The 17,182-nt window shown below is 42.6% G+C and overlaps 1 protein-coding gene across 1 annotated transcript; it reads left to right on the forward strand.

Moving 5' to 3' along the window:
- Positions 1-376: 376 nt before the first annotated feature.
- Positions 377-16,987, forward strand: LOC124151267 (perlucin-like). The gene is made up of 4 exons (XM_046523652.2): positions 377-477; positions 14,298-14,383; positions 15,061-15,154; positions 16,687-16,987. The coding sequence occupies exons 1-4, from the start codon at positions 426-428 to the stop codon at positions 16,911-16,913; spliced, it is 459 nt and encodes a 152-aa protein (XP_046379608.1). The 5' UTR covers positions 377-425; the 3' UTR covers positions 16,914-16,987.
- The last annotated feature ends 195 nt before the right edge of the window (positions 16,988-17,182 follow it).

The following is a 17,182-nucleotide window of genomic DNA, read 5'->3' on the forward strand; positions in this document are numbered from 1 at the left end:
CTCACTAAATGGCTGAAATAATGCCGATGCGACGTTAAATTTTAACTCACCCTGTAAATGACGCTCACACACTCACAAATATTATCTCGAAAAATATCCAGATGTTACAGACACAGGCGATACTGCCATCAAGCTCCATACCAAACTTTACCGATATTGTTATGATAGTGACTCCAGGCGTTACGTGCAATACAACATTATCAGCTGTGGTTATCGAGACTTCCATCTTCGTCGCCAATACACAGGACGTTAAGTATGTTTGCACCAACAGTCACGATTCACCGTCAAGGTGTTGAATCAAGGGGGGCAGGGGGAGGGGGTTGAAAAATATATACAGTATCATATAAAGTGCACTGTTACTGATGAGATAGGAGACAGAGACTGGGGCAGCTGAAATACAGTGGTGCAGGTATAGACAGAAGAAGATGTTCGTCACGCTGTTGTTCGCTTTGATGTTCGCTCTGACGCCTGGGAACGGTAATATGTTTTCTCGTTTATTGTAGAGTAGGATTTCCAGTTTGTTTTATTTCAATGCAACGACGCTACTGCCAAGGCTTTGAGTCTCCTTACACGTGTTGAGAGCAGATGGTACACACATGATATGGAGTAAATATTTCACCTTTACTATTAACAATATTCACTTCAGCTTTTCATTAGATCTCCTGATTGTTGGCATATGTACATAGACATTACTTTTTAACTTTGTCACAGCGCCAGTGAGCAACTGTCGATGGATATTAGGTGCTTTACAAATCAATTATTATTATTATTATTATTATTATTATTATTATTATTATTATTATTATTATATATTCAAATTATTTAGAAGGCTACCTCCCGTGAGTGTGACGGTGTCAACGTACGTCGTAGAATGCTTCGATGATATTATGATGTGATGCGCTTAGTTATTTGGATATAATCCACCTACTTGACCGCACTCTCTGAACGCCTTATATACTTATGATAATATGTGGAAACTTACTGTTAATATAAAAAGGAACGTTGTAGTATTCAGTTCTGACGTAAAGAGAACACATTTTATTTTATTTTAAAGAATAAGTACTCGAAATAACTGTTAATTATAATTTCTTAGGTAATTTAATTGTTTACAAAGAGAAGATTATTATATGTTGTTTAAAGTTTTTACCGAGAATGCTACTGAAGCAATGTCCTGTTTATTACAGAAAGCAAGGAATATAAATTTACCCTCAGATTGTTTACTTAAAGGGGCATTTGCGATAGGAACTACCACACTCTTAGGGGGCGGAGCTTATACGAGTGATCTGACAGGTCAATATGACGTCATGACAACACACAAATTTCATTGGTTAATGCGTAAACGGGTGACGTCATGTAAACACCCACCCGCGTTGGCCGTTCGACAACAAGGATGTAAGTTTTAATGGTAATAAATATCTATCAAAACGATTCCGAGACTTTTCAACAAACGCATAGGTCTTTGGTTTCAAAACCTACCTGCCTTGTCGTCTTCACATCTTCATAAACTGTTACCGTGGAATGTCCACGATTTATGTTATTATTCCAGTGCAACACACAAATTATAGTTTTTGAGCTATGCTCTTGACGAGAACGAAAATACGTTTGTCGTGATGAATAAGAACAGTGTAATTGAACAAAACACCATAATATGTATCACGGCAGCAATCGTAACCCGGACGTGTACGGTATATCTGCAGTTTAAGAATAGCATTTCTCACATTTGGCAAAGTCAAACCTGTCCGAAAGCTCCTCATGCCGAAGTCACTCGTTCCGTGAAACTTGACTCCCCATTGATTGGCATGCCAAGTGTCATTTGCATAAGACCATCAATATTTGTTGTTTGTGTTTCTCACTTCAAACCTCAACCAACTAGAAAGCAGGTGGATGAAACAAAATGTATTACTTATTGAAAAAACATCTTGCAATATTGTTTAAAGTTATTTTATGACATTTAAAACAAAGTTTAAACACTTGAAACCAGAATCCAGTTTATAAATTAATTTATTATGTAGATCGAGTCGCTTTCCTTCGGAAACTGAAGAAACATAAAGATGACATAGTTCCTTTATGACTGTGCAATTGTAGATCTAGTTGTATCGCTTTTATAAGTTTGGTGCACAATTTTACACAGCGGCAGGAAAAATTTAGACACGAAATCTTCATACTATTTCACGCCGGAATGGAGATGGGGAATTCAGATAAAACACGGTGTTGAGATAAATATTTGTTCACAATAATTCTGTCATGTGCGTGAAGATGGATTTCTACATTATTTTCATGAAGATTATTCAGTTTCCTGGCTACACGGATCATCATCCTTTCTCGTAACTACTTTGGCATGAACACAATGTCATATTCGGTCTCGAAGCCCAAAGCAACAATGTTGCTCTCAGATGCATTTGTTTCTCCATCCACGACGAGCATCTGTCATAACGCCAATGCCTCAACAATCTTCCTGGTCAATTGATTTCAACAATGTAATACACACAGCCTCATTCACTGCTTCATCACAAGATTCCTTCGAAATACCCACCAACATGATCAGGGTTATGACCTCGGGATGAATTAATGAATTAATCTGCATTTTTAGGAAAGAAATATTTTTGTGAACTATTATTGAAAACATGTTGTACATGGTATTTTTGGATTGCACTGCGGATTTCTTCTCATAACTTCCTAAAACCTTTTGTTTGACCCTTTCTGACCACGCGATCTCTTAGCAACCACACGCGTGAGCGTATCCGAGTTGGATCGCTGCTTACAACTTTCAAGAACTTTGCATGTTCGCTTGTCTTCAATATGAGAAACAAAACATTTTCGTGCGACGCTTAATGTGACGGAGAGATGATCAGGGGAGTCTTTGGTCATTTCAATTATGACATTGATGACTTTATCGTGGAGAAAGTTCCACTTCAAGATGATTCAACTCGAATCTACAGGATGGCGCCTCTCTTCCCGCCATTGCAAGTGCAGCTGAGTGCTTATGCTTGGGATTAGTGAATCAGTGTCACAGCCAGATTTCACTGTGGAAGCAGATGGAGGCGAATATGTCTGTTCACATTGTTTTTGTCAACCATGCCTGACATAGTATTCCCTGTCGAAGTTGGGGAATGGTGCGGCCACCATGTTGCAGAGATTCGTCGATTCAAAAACAGTGCTACAAATACTTCTGGACTGAGGTAAATAGATGAAGTGTTGGAGAGATCGTAGATACTCGGACTTGAAGAACCGGATGTTAAACGTAGCAGCAGATGAACGTGTGGTGTGGACAAAATTGGAAGTGATGCCAGATTGTATTTTTAAATAAAAACTTGTGCGCGAAGTGTATCCAAATCCAGTGAACAAAAAATACATGTGACACATGTGGATCTAATGATCAAACTCAGTTTTGTGTGTGAAGATTATTTGGAAGAAAAGGAAGTCCAAAATTAAGTTGTTTTGGGATATGTGTATAGGAGTGTTCGTTTATCGTAAGTACAATGTTATCCTGACAAGTCTGGGCATAAAATAGGTCAAAACATCACGGATATTTCGCTATTTATTTATCAGTTGCTTATGTGCGTTGTTTTCTTGATAGAAGAGGCAAATTCATATATTGTAGTCAAGCTAAGAAATACTGGCGCAACTTCTGCTGCTTCAAATTAAGCGTCTTCCTATACGTTAGTTGAAAAATATACTCACACGCAAAAGAAACGCAAGTCGAGTATGCAGTATACGTGTTATTTATTTTCAACAGTGAAGACAAGAATTACTAATAAGGCAAGATTGAAAAAAAATGACTGAAGACAGTTAATGGATTAAAAGGCAGATGACATAATTGTGTTTTTCAAATGTTAAGGGCTTACACAGTTTCGGGTCAATACCAAAAATGTCAGTCAATACCTGGTGTCACCACCATTATATATAATTAGCATTGATCACAGCCACACATCTCCTGTACATTGAGTGGATCAGACGATTTGTGTAAATCCTGGGGATCCTCCTGCATACATCCAGAGTAGCTGTGCGTAGTTCATCGGCAGTTGTAGGGACTGGGTGCACATTGTGCAGACGCCTTTGAACCTCATCCCACAAGTGTTCAGATCAGGGCTGACTGACGGCTGGCCACGGTAGAACACGGATGTTGTGTTGTTGCAGAAAGGCCATGGTAGCTCTGGCAACATCGGGACGAGCGTTGTCCTGCTTGAAAATGTGTTGTTGATGTTGTGCAAAAAATGGAACAACGTGGGGTCTGATCACTTTGTCGATATACCGCTGAGCAGTGACGCCGTGTCCCCGACCTTGACCAACATTCAGAAAGCACATGGGTCCAAGTCGCGCATTAAGTCCAATCCCTGCCCATATCATGACGCTAGGTCCACCCCATAGATCCCTTTCCACAACGTTTCTGTCAGCGAAACGATAACCTCGACGACGCCAAATTCTGACTCTTCCGTCTACAATGGGAGACACAAAAGCGACTTTCATCAGAGAAGATGACACGCCTCCACTCACGATGACGCGAGTTGCGATGACCCTGTGCCCACTGAAGTCGTGCTTGTCGATGCCGTGGTTGGAGAACAGGACGACGTTCTGGTCGGCGACATCTGAGGTTGTTGGAACGGAGACGTCGAATCACAGTGTCCCGGCTAATGTGTCGATTATGTGTTCCTATGGTCTGTCGAGCACTTTCATTTGCAGTTATGAACGGATGTCGCTGGTATTGACGGGTAATCTGCCGATCTTGTCGAGGTGTGGGGACCCTAGGACGACCGCTTCGAGGAAGGTCATCTGTGGTCTGTGTAGCATTGTATCGATGCAGGAGACGGTAAATTGTGGTCATGTTAGGGTTGAAATGACAGACTCTCCAGCTTCCAAACGTCCGATAGCCTAGTTTCTCTGACTTTGAGTTAGGCGTGGCATTGTTGACCGAGGAATGGTAGGTCCAAGTATCGGCCACAGTTTTATACCCACATTTTATACAGTTAGTGACAGTTCGTGCATTTTCGATTTTGCGAGAAATGGGTGCATGATACCCACATATCAATTGAAATGGTGCATTTTGGCGATTCGTTTTTTTATGTTGCGATTTTACTCGGGGCTTCCAAAATGCAACCAAAAATATTGATAACACCATCAGGCTTCACTACATGCCAAAACTCGTATCAATTTATGGTTCCGTATTTGTTACCTATTTGCTTAAAACCACTTGCGTTTCTTTTGCGTATGAGTACATGTGTAATACTTTAAGTTTTATAAATACAATATGATTAATGTGTGGTATAGATCTAACTGTTGAATGCAAGTGACTGAAACTTAACAAATGTCTGTAATTTTCGGATTGAACTAAAAGTATCTTGTGGCTTATACAGATGTAACTAACGTCACTTACGTATTTATGTATCGTTACTATTACATTGAACAAAACTGTTTTTGTGATGTTGTTCTTCTATAAATATATACACCATAATGCATTTTGAATACAAATGCATGGAATGTGTCACATGTCCACATGAAAATGTGATTTGCTATTTATAGCACAAACCTAAATATGCTCTGCCCACTGTGATTGATGCAGACGCCATCGACGACCGATTCGTTTTTTTATGATAAAACTATAGGTTTCAATTGTCATTCAAGTTGATGCGAAGTTTGACGCTCAGTGATTATCTTGTTTATTCACGGTTCTTTCTTAAAAAGCTTCTCTCGACACTCGGTTGTGTTTACATTGTCAGTCACTGTTCAAAACTGTAACAACGCCACCTTACGGGATATTTATATTCAGGGCGGGGCTTTAACGCTTTCGATATCATGATTGTACTCACTTTACTATATGGATCCGAGGTTTTGGGTTATGAAAAAAATATTGAAGAGGTTCATCTAAAATTCATTAACTCGCTACAGGTCCCAGACAGTCAAATCCAAGTTTCCTACTTCCCGGAGAACTGAGAGGGGTCCGCGAGAGTGTAACGGACATTGGACACAAACTTAATAACCCAAGTGATTCTAAGAAACCTTCTCAAGTAATATATAGAGACAGCTACACTCATTCGTGTTAGATACAATTCTTACGAAACAAGTGGGCTTTTTGTGGTACCTGACCAAGCGAAAGTGAGGTCAAATACCATAGAAAGTTCACGAGTTTCGTAAAAACGGCATCTAACGAGAATGACTAGTGTGGTATTTTATTTATTACCCACGTTAACTAAATATATGAAAATAAAAACAAAACAACTTACGTGCCTTGACAGACCAAACTGAAACAGGTTGCAAAATTTCGTTGCACATCACTATTGATATATGCCCAAATATGGGCTGTGTGGAAATTTCTATGCATACGCATTAAGAACATGCTCTTGCTGTTGTGTTTGTAAAAATAACAGAACTGACGCTCAAGATTCTTTTTGAAGGATTCCTTCAATTTATGGTAATTAAAGCGCATTGTTGTTAGTACTCAGGACACCTAGAAGAAAATGTAAAAAGTCTCATTTGCGTCGCGCTTTGATTTGTTTGTTTGTTGATTAACGCCGCACTCAGCAATATTCCAGCTATATGCCGGCGGTCTGTAAATAATCGAGTCTGGACCAGACAATCCAGTGATTGATATCATGAGCATCGATCCACGCAATTGGGATCGATGATATGCATCAACCAAGTCAGCAAGCCTGACCACCTGATCCCGTTAGTCGCCTTTTACGACAAGCATAGTCGCCTTTTACGGCAAGCATGGGTTGCTGAAGACCTATTCTACCCCGGAATCTTCACGGGTCGCGTCGGTGCTTTGAACATCGGACCGTCACTTGCAGTGGCGGGGTTCCGGCTGGTCACCACATGCATAAGAAAAGACAACAGTGATCTACTCAGCGTTTTATGCAAGATATGAAGAATGTTCACATGCCCCTGAAGCAGGATAACTATATTACTGAAGCACCGGACCAATTTATAAATGAAAAAGGTACGTCGCTCGTCATCTTCGCTGAAGTTAAAATCGGCAGTATCTTTTAAATAAATGGAAATGTATGCATGTCATGTTCACAATACCTCCCAAACTCCCTCCAAATGCCTCCCTGTACATGCCACAGGCCTTAAATGTTTGCACTTTATTACAAATATCGAAATATCGGCTCAGTCCCGACTGTGGGTCACGGAAGTAAACCAAAAATCTCCGCGCTCACGGGCGTTGGTCCGCGTTACAACCATGACAAACGCACATGATGATATTTATCAATCAGAGCGCGCAGCGTTGTGTGCATTTGTGATATTTTGAATGTACGCATCACACATGTGATAATGTCATAATGTTCGAAGGTGCAAATGTAAATGAGTGAAATACTTTCTATGTTGGTAAAGAGACAATTAGCGTGTGTTGATCACTATAAACATCATTCTACCGTGACATTGAAGAATGCTTGATTCTGGTTGATCAAAAAGAGGTTTTCATTTTGCTACAGAAAACTTGTTTGCATATAAGCCTTTCACACAAAAACACGTGTGCGTAAATACATCGATAACCTACATATCGATTTTATAAAAACATGCTGCCGATCAATCGCCAATGGGAATTGATAAACGTATCGATATTTCCTCTATTACACATTGGGCCTCTAATACATGCTAAGTTAAAGTATCTCGCGAAACTAATAGTCCGCCTAGAGTCTAATAGAGGAAATACAGTAGATTCACAATATGTCGTTCGGTGATGAAATTACAAGACTTTACGAAGGCATATCATTTGGATAGAAATGAAATCTTAATGAAACTGTTAGGGACATGTTCAAGTGAATTGACTTGGAATTATTTGCTCATCAACCACCACCATAAGAATTTGGCAGGAGGGGATTTGAATATCCATCAGAAAACACTCCTCCCTTCGAAAGCCTCGCAAAGGCCAGGAAAACAATGTCCCGACATCACCGAAGTCACAGCTTCTCAAACGTGATGAAATTAATTTCAGAACACGCACAATTAAGAAAATCATACACGAACCACTATTTCTGGGCGATAGCTGTCTCGTTGCTTTCACACGCTGGCTTTGAATCCGTGAAATCTTGAAATTGACAGGTCAAATCATCCAGATTCCTCTTGTCGTAATAGGCACCTAGCCCTAGGTTTCATACTGATGCATGACTGATATCAGTATTAAAAACTCCTAGAAGGTAGGTTGGGTATTCTTGAGAAAGAACATCATAAAGTTCCATAACATAGTACAGTTCTTCATAGTACACACTGTCTAGGAAATTTGTTCATGGCAGTCTAGTCCCAAGTACATACACATTACCAGTACCAATGTGTAGTTTAATGCATAGTACGTGGCGGCTGTAGTGGGTGCACCAGTCACCGTTCCGTACAAACCTGGCTACACCTCCAGGACCTCGCAGGTGCTGGTTTGAGTCACAACTCGATTTCAAATACACATTAAAGTTGTCCTGGAATGTTTCCAGAAACTGTAAATTTTCCCTGTCTAGCCAGTGCTCTGTAACAAGCACGACGTCACATATGTCGAGTTTATTGCACAGCTCAGTCGTTCCATGTTTGATATCACGAATGTTCCATGCAGCTAGGTTAAGTAAGGTTTCAGTGTACATATGTTGATGGCTAGAGTTGCAGAAAGAGGCATCACAGTTAATACTCACTCTCGCCTTGTTTATCATTAGAGTATCATGTATTGCGGGAGCCCATTCTCTACAGTTCAAGTTCTCAGGCCCGAATGTGTGGTTGACAATATCATCTTGGCAGACTGTACAGGAACTGCAATACGGATGTTAAGGTTGGGTTCGAGCCTTCCCAGTGCTGTAGGAGAATTATATTTGTAATGGTCACACCCTGCTCTTTGGCGTAGTCAACGACAGCGTCTTTCACTATGTCAAATGATTCGTCTGCTCTCACATGTATATCACGAGTCTTCTGTTCTTGTATTTAGCTACAACTGTGAAAGATTGTTTCCGCTGATTATCAAACCGCACGGATGTTAAATGTTGATGTTCATTTGGTTACCTAGACATACATGTATTGAAGTTGAAGTTGGCTTGTCTCTCCTGCTTTCAGCGTGCTTCGTCATGTTGGCCACTTGCTCATGGGGTTGGCTATCATCGAAAAGGTGTAATCTGTCCTCTGGGCTTGGTGGATATCAGCGTAGATTGGGACTGTGCTGTTTTCTACTGCATGGTGTGTTACATCATACCCTGGACTGAAGTTTCCTTCAGCAGTGAATGGCCTCGAGTTGGGCCGTACTGTAGGCGGGGTCTCGCCATAGCTTTGGTTGTAAACTGCCTCTGAATAGAGTAGCTTGTTTCTGGTATTCATACAGTCAATCTTGCCATCAATTGCACAGGCTGTTTTATTTATCCCATTTATTGTTGTGTTCAGAGTGTCTTTCATGTCCTTCATGTGAACATCTTTCCTCTGGTATTCACTTTTTAACGTAGTGATTTCAGATTTCATTTTGTCTACATTTCACTTGAGCTTCTGGTCTTCACCAGAGTACGAGGGGCGTAAGTGTTCAATAAGTTTTGCAACTTCAATATAAGATGCCTCAATACACTTACTTCATTTGTCCTTCAAGTTTGTAATACCACTTTTATAGAAATATGCAGACGCAACGCCTCTGTGGCAGCCTTTATGTCCTCTTAATCCTGGAAGCGTCTTCCACGTGAGGGCAGATTTCATTTGCCGGGACAGGAAATAGTCACTGGGGTCTGAGTCTGGGTTCGAACAGTTAAATAACCCACCCTACAGCCCAGACTTTGTGTAGCTCATGGATACAATGTGTGTAACTCAAAGTTGCAGTGTGTGTAGCTCCTTGGTACAGGAGTAGTTGGTGGTAGGAGTACAGAACCGCTCCTGGCTTCTGATTGGTCGGTTTTGTCGTCATCAGAGGTCACAAGACCTGTGCAGGGCATTGTGGGTCATACGTGCGCATCCAAGTTGGCAGCACTTCCGGTTCCGTGAGGTCATCTCCCCATCCAAGAGGGCGGCACGGCGCCTCCAAGATGGCGGCGGAGGGGAGGGAGGCGGAGGGGGAGGGGAGGGAGGCGGCGGCGGCGGCGGCGGCGGCGGCGGCGGATGGGGAGGGGAGGGGAGGGGAGGGGAGGGGAGGGGAGGGAGCTTTTTTTGTCGGTTTGGTGGGTGGGTGGGTGGTGATGGTGAAGAGGGTAGTCGAAGCAATGGAAACGTTCTTTCGGGAGAGATTGGTGGCCCTGAAAATTGACGTTGGAAAACAAACTGGAAACTGGAAACGACAGGAAACTGTAGGAAAACTGGAACACTGGAACACTGGAACACTGGAAACGACTTGAAACTTGAAAAACAGTGGAGCAGCATGTGCCATGCGTTAGTCACTTTGCTCAGATGAACTATCTTCTTTTTCTTCTTCCTCCTCCTCCTCAGAATGATGACGTCGGCGGCGCTTTGAAGAGTGCTTTCTTGAGGGGCTTCTGTCCCGTTTGCTTGTGCCTAGACGTGGCGTGATGTCTGCATGAAGTAGTGCGATGCATTCTTTTAGGGCACCGACCTGGATATGCATGGCTTCTATGAGATGAAGCACTTGTGTCACTGGTGTCGACATGGTCGGCGCTGCAGAAGTCTTCTTTGGACTGACTTCTGGGCAAACTGCAGCGAAATGGCACACGACTTGGCAGTTTGTAACATGGGCCCGGGGAGTCTTCTTTCGGCTGGGTTCTGGACAATCTGCAGCGAAATGACCCACGACTTGACAGTTGTAAGATGGGCCCTGGGGAGTCTTCTGCTTATCTTCACTGCTTGTCTTCAGACAGACATAGTGGCGGTGACCTTGAGTGTGGCACCGGTACTACATACAATCCCAGGCTTCTGAGAGGTCAGATTTCCATCCTGTTTTTTCTGCGGTGTGCATTTCGATCCTGTTTTTTCTTCCTGGGGTGAGCATGCTGTTTCCCTATCCTAAAAAGACATAACACTTATTTTTGTTCAACTTTTTATTCCCCACTAACATGAACCAACACAACAAAACAAAAAGCCACAGGATGAGGGGGCGTCCTGTGATTTTTGTGAACACTAGGGTGACCCCTAGGGTGTGAACGTCTGTACATTCCTAAATGAAATAAACACTGTAGTGAACAGGAAACTTTATCACTGGGAGTGAACGGGGCACTCGACTCTTCTCTTCCGTGCTTCTTTGGACACCAGACGTCTGTATTTTTAGTTCACTTCTCTATCAGGACAAAACACACACAAGTATTTTCAGGGGACTTTGGCGTGCTTCAGATGTTCTTTCTAGGGTTTGTCTGTGGCTTCCCATTGGCAGAGTGTCACACCGCAGCAATACCAGATAACACAGTCACCGCGTCCTTGACAGAAATAGCCAGCCATGGCCATGTCCTAAGGGGTCTGGGTCATCTGTTTAGGCCACGTTTGAAAAGACCTTACACGTTCTTGAAAAGAAATCATAGTTAGTATGAGAAGGATGAAGGTGTAAGAAGGAGATGGTCACTCCAGAATGTCACTGAGTCGCCATGTGTCTTCGGTAAAGAGTGTGTGTTTTCTAGCTTGTTCTCTCGCCTTTTCACACACACACACACTCGGTATCGGGGACATCTCGGGATGATGGCATGGCATTCATAGACTGTCTTTGCCCCATGATGACTGTGACTCCACTGAAGGAAGGTCTGGGGGTTCGCCTGATTTTATGAAAGTCTCTACATCTCATAGGATCGGCACATACACGAGGGGTAATTTGGATCTCAAAAACAGGCGGGCACGTACGCTATGGTCTTGCGTGGTGGGCTTCAAATCCAACAACAGGTAAGTGTAAGGCTCTTGGGTGGCGTCTTCATAGGCTTCATGCAGAAAAGGAACTTTGCCTGGAAACACCTTGTGAGCCAGGCTGTTGATCTGCGATGCATCTCTCGGATTTTTAACGAGGACCATGTAGTGAGCATTCAGACTGATGGTGCGATGTTGCGACGATTGGGCAAACAAGTTCTGAGTGAGGTACAACACGGATGTGTTACGGTGATGACTTTTCTTGGTGAACCATCGAGCACTTCCATTTCTTCTTCTTTCGTATTGTCCCCCAGCAAATCATCTATGACCAGGCAATGCAGGGCCACCACTTTTTCATGTTGTGCACAAACTCAAGAGTGACCCCTAAGCGGTCTGCCATTTCTTCCAGCTCATGATGAAGCGGTTGCCATTCGCTGTACACCCACACAATGCAATGGGGTGGCATATCCAACACCTCGGGGCGATGCATCTGCTCCATACATGATATCACAAAGGATCTTTTTCCTGATCCCGTGGGTCCCGCAATGAACATTGTAAAAGGGTGGCGTAGGGTCAAAGGGGAGGTCACGGCTCTTCATCATCATCATCATCATCCTCATCACGTGACGTCATCCTGTGTTCTTGCTGACTGACACACGGCAGCGGCGGTGGTGGTGGCGGGGATGTCACAGGTCTCATAGGTGGTGTTCATGTGTTCATTGACGACGGTAACATCTTCGATTGTATTTCATTCATCTCTCCATAAGGCAAAGTACTGCACAGGGTCGTTCACACAGACGTTCTGACTATAGTCTAACCGCTGTTCGAACTTGTCCCAGAATGAATTTAGAAAGAGCTTGGCAATATCGCAAAGTCCTGGGTTCTTATCGATGCGGTCCTTGTCGAACCGAATGCCTTCTTCGTCATAGATCTCCTTGAGGTAACCATCGTGATCGGTACATCCCTCGGGTCAAAGGGTCCTTCTTGCTGGGTCTGAGGGTCATGCTGTGCAAAGGTGTCGAAATGCTAAACGTCGAAGATCTGAAACACCTTGAAGCCATACTTCTTCACAACTTCATGGCGTTCTACGGTGGCGTACGAGCCCACCCAAGACCTCACTTCCTCCGTGTGCGCGCAGGGTGAGTCTGACCAGATATCGGCACACGTGCGGCACAAAGGACAGAGCAGTTTTTCACCCGATCTGTAGGGCCGTTTCACCTCAGGGTGTTGGTTCAAGAGACTCAGGCGATAACATCAGTCTCTGGTCCACCTCTTGACTGTAGACTTTCAGTTGATTTGGGCCAAGGCACGTCCCACGCATGCTACGTCGTCCAAGCCCCGACAGGGACTTTCAAGAATGACAAGGCGCCGAAACAAGTCCTGTGCCATGGTGGCATCGATGTTCAGGGCTTTGTTGGACTGTTGGACATTTTCAACACTATGTAAGATATCTAGCCCATGGAGATCTTCAAAGCGACGAAAGGGAATCCGTATGGGAGTGTTCAAAGCGGGGTTGTCCTGTCAGGATACAGCTAACGATCCACCCGTGCCTTTGCACCACTGGGTCTATGTGGGTGAGGGAGTAATCTTCTTCTTCTCCAAAACGGCCCTTTTCAGGACCACCAATCTCTCCCGAAAGAACGCTTTCATCCATCATTGCTTTGACTACCCTCTTCACCATCACCACCCAACCAATCAACATCCCACCCTTCCACCCTTCCACCCACCAAACCGAAAAAAACAACCAAAGAACCCAACTCCATCCCTCCTCCGCCGCCGCCGCCTCCGCCTCCCTCCCCTCCACAGCCGCGGCCACCGCCATCTTGGAGGCGCCGTGCAGCTCTCTTGGATGGGGAGATTGCCCCTCGTAAACGGACGTGCCGCCATCTTTGATGCCCACGCATGACCCACAATGCCCTGCACACCGACTTAACAGAAGCCAGCAGCGGTACTGTACTCCTGCCACCAACTACTTACAGTGTCTGTAGATTTTCGGTACAATGTGTGTAACTAATGGTTGCAGTGTGTGTAGCTCATTGGTACAGTGTGTGTAGATCTTGGTCACAATGTGTGTAACTAATGTTTACAGAGTGCATAGGGCATGGGTGCATCATGTGTAACCAAATAATACAATGTGTGTAACTAGTGTCTACAGAGTGCATAGGGCATGGGTGCATCATGTGTAACCAAATAATACAATGTGTGTAACTAATGTTTACAGAGTGCATAGGGCATGGGTGCATCGTGTGTAACCAAATGATACAATGTGTGTAACTAATGTTTACAGAGTGCATAGGGCATGGGTGCATCGTGTGTAACCAAATACTACAATGTGTGTAACTAATGTTTACAGAGTGCATAGGGCATGGGTGCATCGTGTGTAACCAAATAATACAATGTGTGTAACTAATGTTTACAGAGTGCCTGGGGCATGGGTGCCTCGTGTGTAACCCAATAATACAATGTGTGTAACTAATGGTTAAATTGTGTGTAACTTGCGTTGTTCATGGTGGGTAATTTACCAATCAAATATATAACGGGATTACATATTCATCTCTGAGTATTGATTCACATTTCAGCGAGAAGATGCCAACTTGGGTTTACCAACCTTGGTGGAGCATGCTACTTGTTTTCGCATAACCATGCCACCTATGCTGAAGCCAATGTAAGTTCTTTGTATTTACTTTGTAATAAGTAATTTATACATGTTTTTACATGTACAGTAAAGTAAGGTTATAACGAACTCAAAGGGACTACTAATTTTAGTTCGTTATAACCGAAGTTCGTTATAAGCATATATACAGCATAACTACAGCAAATAGTCGGGACCGAAAAGTAAGTTCGTTATATCCGTCAGTTCGTTATAAGCGTGTTCGTTATAACCGTAGTTTACTGTACATATCTATATTCTATGCCTCATAGCATTTATTCACCTGATGAAGGATTGGCATATACTCCGAAAGGTTGTGTTTCTCATAATAAAGAAGTTGACATGCAGAAATTATCTCCCTTATGTTAAAGTAGTGTAAATGTATTGAAGGAAACCATTGCATTTGATATAAAAAAGATTGCAAGATTGCAAGTTGTTTGACGAGTTTGTGCTATCGTTATTATCTGTTTAGTATCTTCACTTTAGAATGCATGCGGTTACTTGTGTATTTGAACTTGGCAACTTTTCTGATTTCGATATAAATATTTCTTTGCTCTTAACTATTGTACTCTATCTCATTTCCCCTTTGTCCTTGGTGAACTAATATCTCAAGTAGAAGTCTTTCAATCTGTGTAAGTCACACCAAATTCACTACTTCAGTTGAGTTATATCAGCATGACAACTCTCCACAGTCCTTCTGCCTGTTCTTCGGGAGTCACTTGGCCGACATCACCAGCAAGAATGAAGATGACTTGATCAGGAGCTACCTTCTGAGGCATGGCAAAGGTAACTGTAAATATGACTTGACATACAGATTTGTAGTGTCAATGTCACACGAACAGACTGGATTGTTACTGAAATCAACGATGGTTTTTAAACACATTTCCCTCAAAGAATCGTCTCTAATAGAATAATGACAACAATAGTAATAACAATAAAGGCTTTCTGTTTGTCGCTCAAGACCAGTCACTTCCCACTCGAAACCGTCAATGTGTGATTTTGCATCAAAATGTAAATATGAAATGTGCGTCATTGAAAATGATAAATACAAAATTCTTTGGAATGGCCCGTACACAGCCTCAGACGTAGCCAGGCCAACGAACGTGATCTTGTCCTTTTTGATAAGTCAAATGAAATCATTCATATCATTGAATTTTTTGTCCCTTTTGATACTAATGTGATTGACAAGATTCAGCAAAAACATGGAATATATGCGGGTCTCGCTTTCGAAATGTCACGCTTGCATCCCAAGTACCAAGTTGTCCGACTTCCCATTGTTCTCGGTGCCCTATGTGTCGTACCCTCCAATCTGTTGACTGACATTGGGAGAGTAGCCGGGTTTGCTACCAGGAATACAACCCTTCTGACAATCTGGGTAATGCAGAAGGCTGCAGTCTTGGGGAGTTTTCACATTCTCCAAACAGTTCTGGGTGGGTTTGACTGGGCAGCGCTTTCTGGAGGAGTCCCATTCGCTGTTTGGGCTGTGTGTAGAGGGGAGATAGTATTCACTCCTTTTTTGAGACATCCTTTAGATTAATTGTTGCATATATTGGCTCACGTCTTGGAGAATAGTCATGGGAAAGTATCGTAGCACGAATTATGGAATTAAAAATATAAACATAACCATGATCAGATAAATTCAACAGAAATCGTGAATGTTTCCGTTCTGTGTGATGCCATAACTGACGCAAAATCACGCACAACGACGACGGTAGTTATCTGCGCGCATTCTCTGACGAATTGTTTTGGTTTCAATGAAAAACCTAAAATCAAATAACAGACTGTCAGAATGTTTCTGATTACTTACATGTCAAATTTATTATATGCGATCCCTGAATCAACGAAAGTCCCCGCGTAAATTCCCACGTATTGTTGTCAGTCAACACGACAGTTTGTAAAAGTCGGTCACCGGTAGTGATGTCATGCAGAAGTAAACATTGTTGTACATTTTTGGTTATTTTTTTGCGCGAGAAAATTATTAACTCGGCATCTAGCGGGTTCATTGATCTAAACTAGTTTGCATTATCATGATCGCCTTGATAATCCACAGATATGGCGGAAATATTTTTGTATAGGGTCACATAATGAATGAGTAGTAAGCAGTACGTCGGGTGACGTAAAGAATGACCGTTGTGCTCTGTATAATGCGCAACTGCAATCATGAGATTGGACAAAAAATGATGACATCGATTCGATGCTCAAATGGTGCGATTTTAGGGATCTTGCTGGTTAGATACGTTTTGAAACAGCTCGTTATAAGATCAATGGTATCTGACAGACGCTCGTGTAGTGATCTCTATGTCTTATCTCGTAAATAGGCTCTCAATTCTACATCGGCGCCACTGATCTGAGAGCAGAAGGCATCTGGACCTGGGAGCACCCCTTGAGGAAGGTAGTTGGCTACACCAACTGGTATCCAGGTGAACCCAATAACCACGAGGGTAAAGAGCATTGCATGGAGATGGCTTCTGGGCATGGCTTCAAGTGGAATGACTTTTACTGCTACACGAAGGCGCGGTTCATTTGTGAACAATCTCGTATTTGATTTTGTCATATATGCACGAGCAAACTTCAAACGGCAGTCATTGTGTCTTGCTGAATACAAACGTCAAACGTTTAGATATAGACAATTGTGTTCAATTTGATGATATCAGTATACCTGTCCCCGGATCATGAAACTTACTTCAGACCATATTTTGTCTTAACTCTTAAGATTTAGACTCAAGACCAAATTTTGTCTTAAATCGGGGATCACGAAGCTCAATCACTGCAAATATCTCAAGTCTAAGACAAAATTTGATCTTTAGTCCTAAG

Source organism: Haliotis rufescens, unplaced genomic scaffold (assembly GCF_023055435.1).
Source record: "Haliotis rufescens isolate VD_foot unplaced genomic scaffold, xgHalRufe1.0.p SCAF_47, whole genome shotgun sequence".
Classification (NCBI taxonomy): Eukaryota; Metazoa; Mollusca; class Gastropoda; order Lepetellida; family Haliotidae; genus Haliotis; species Haliotis rufescens.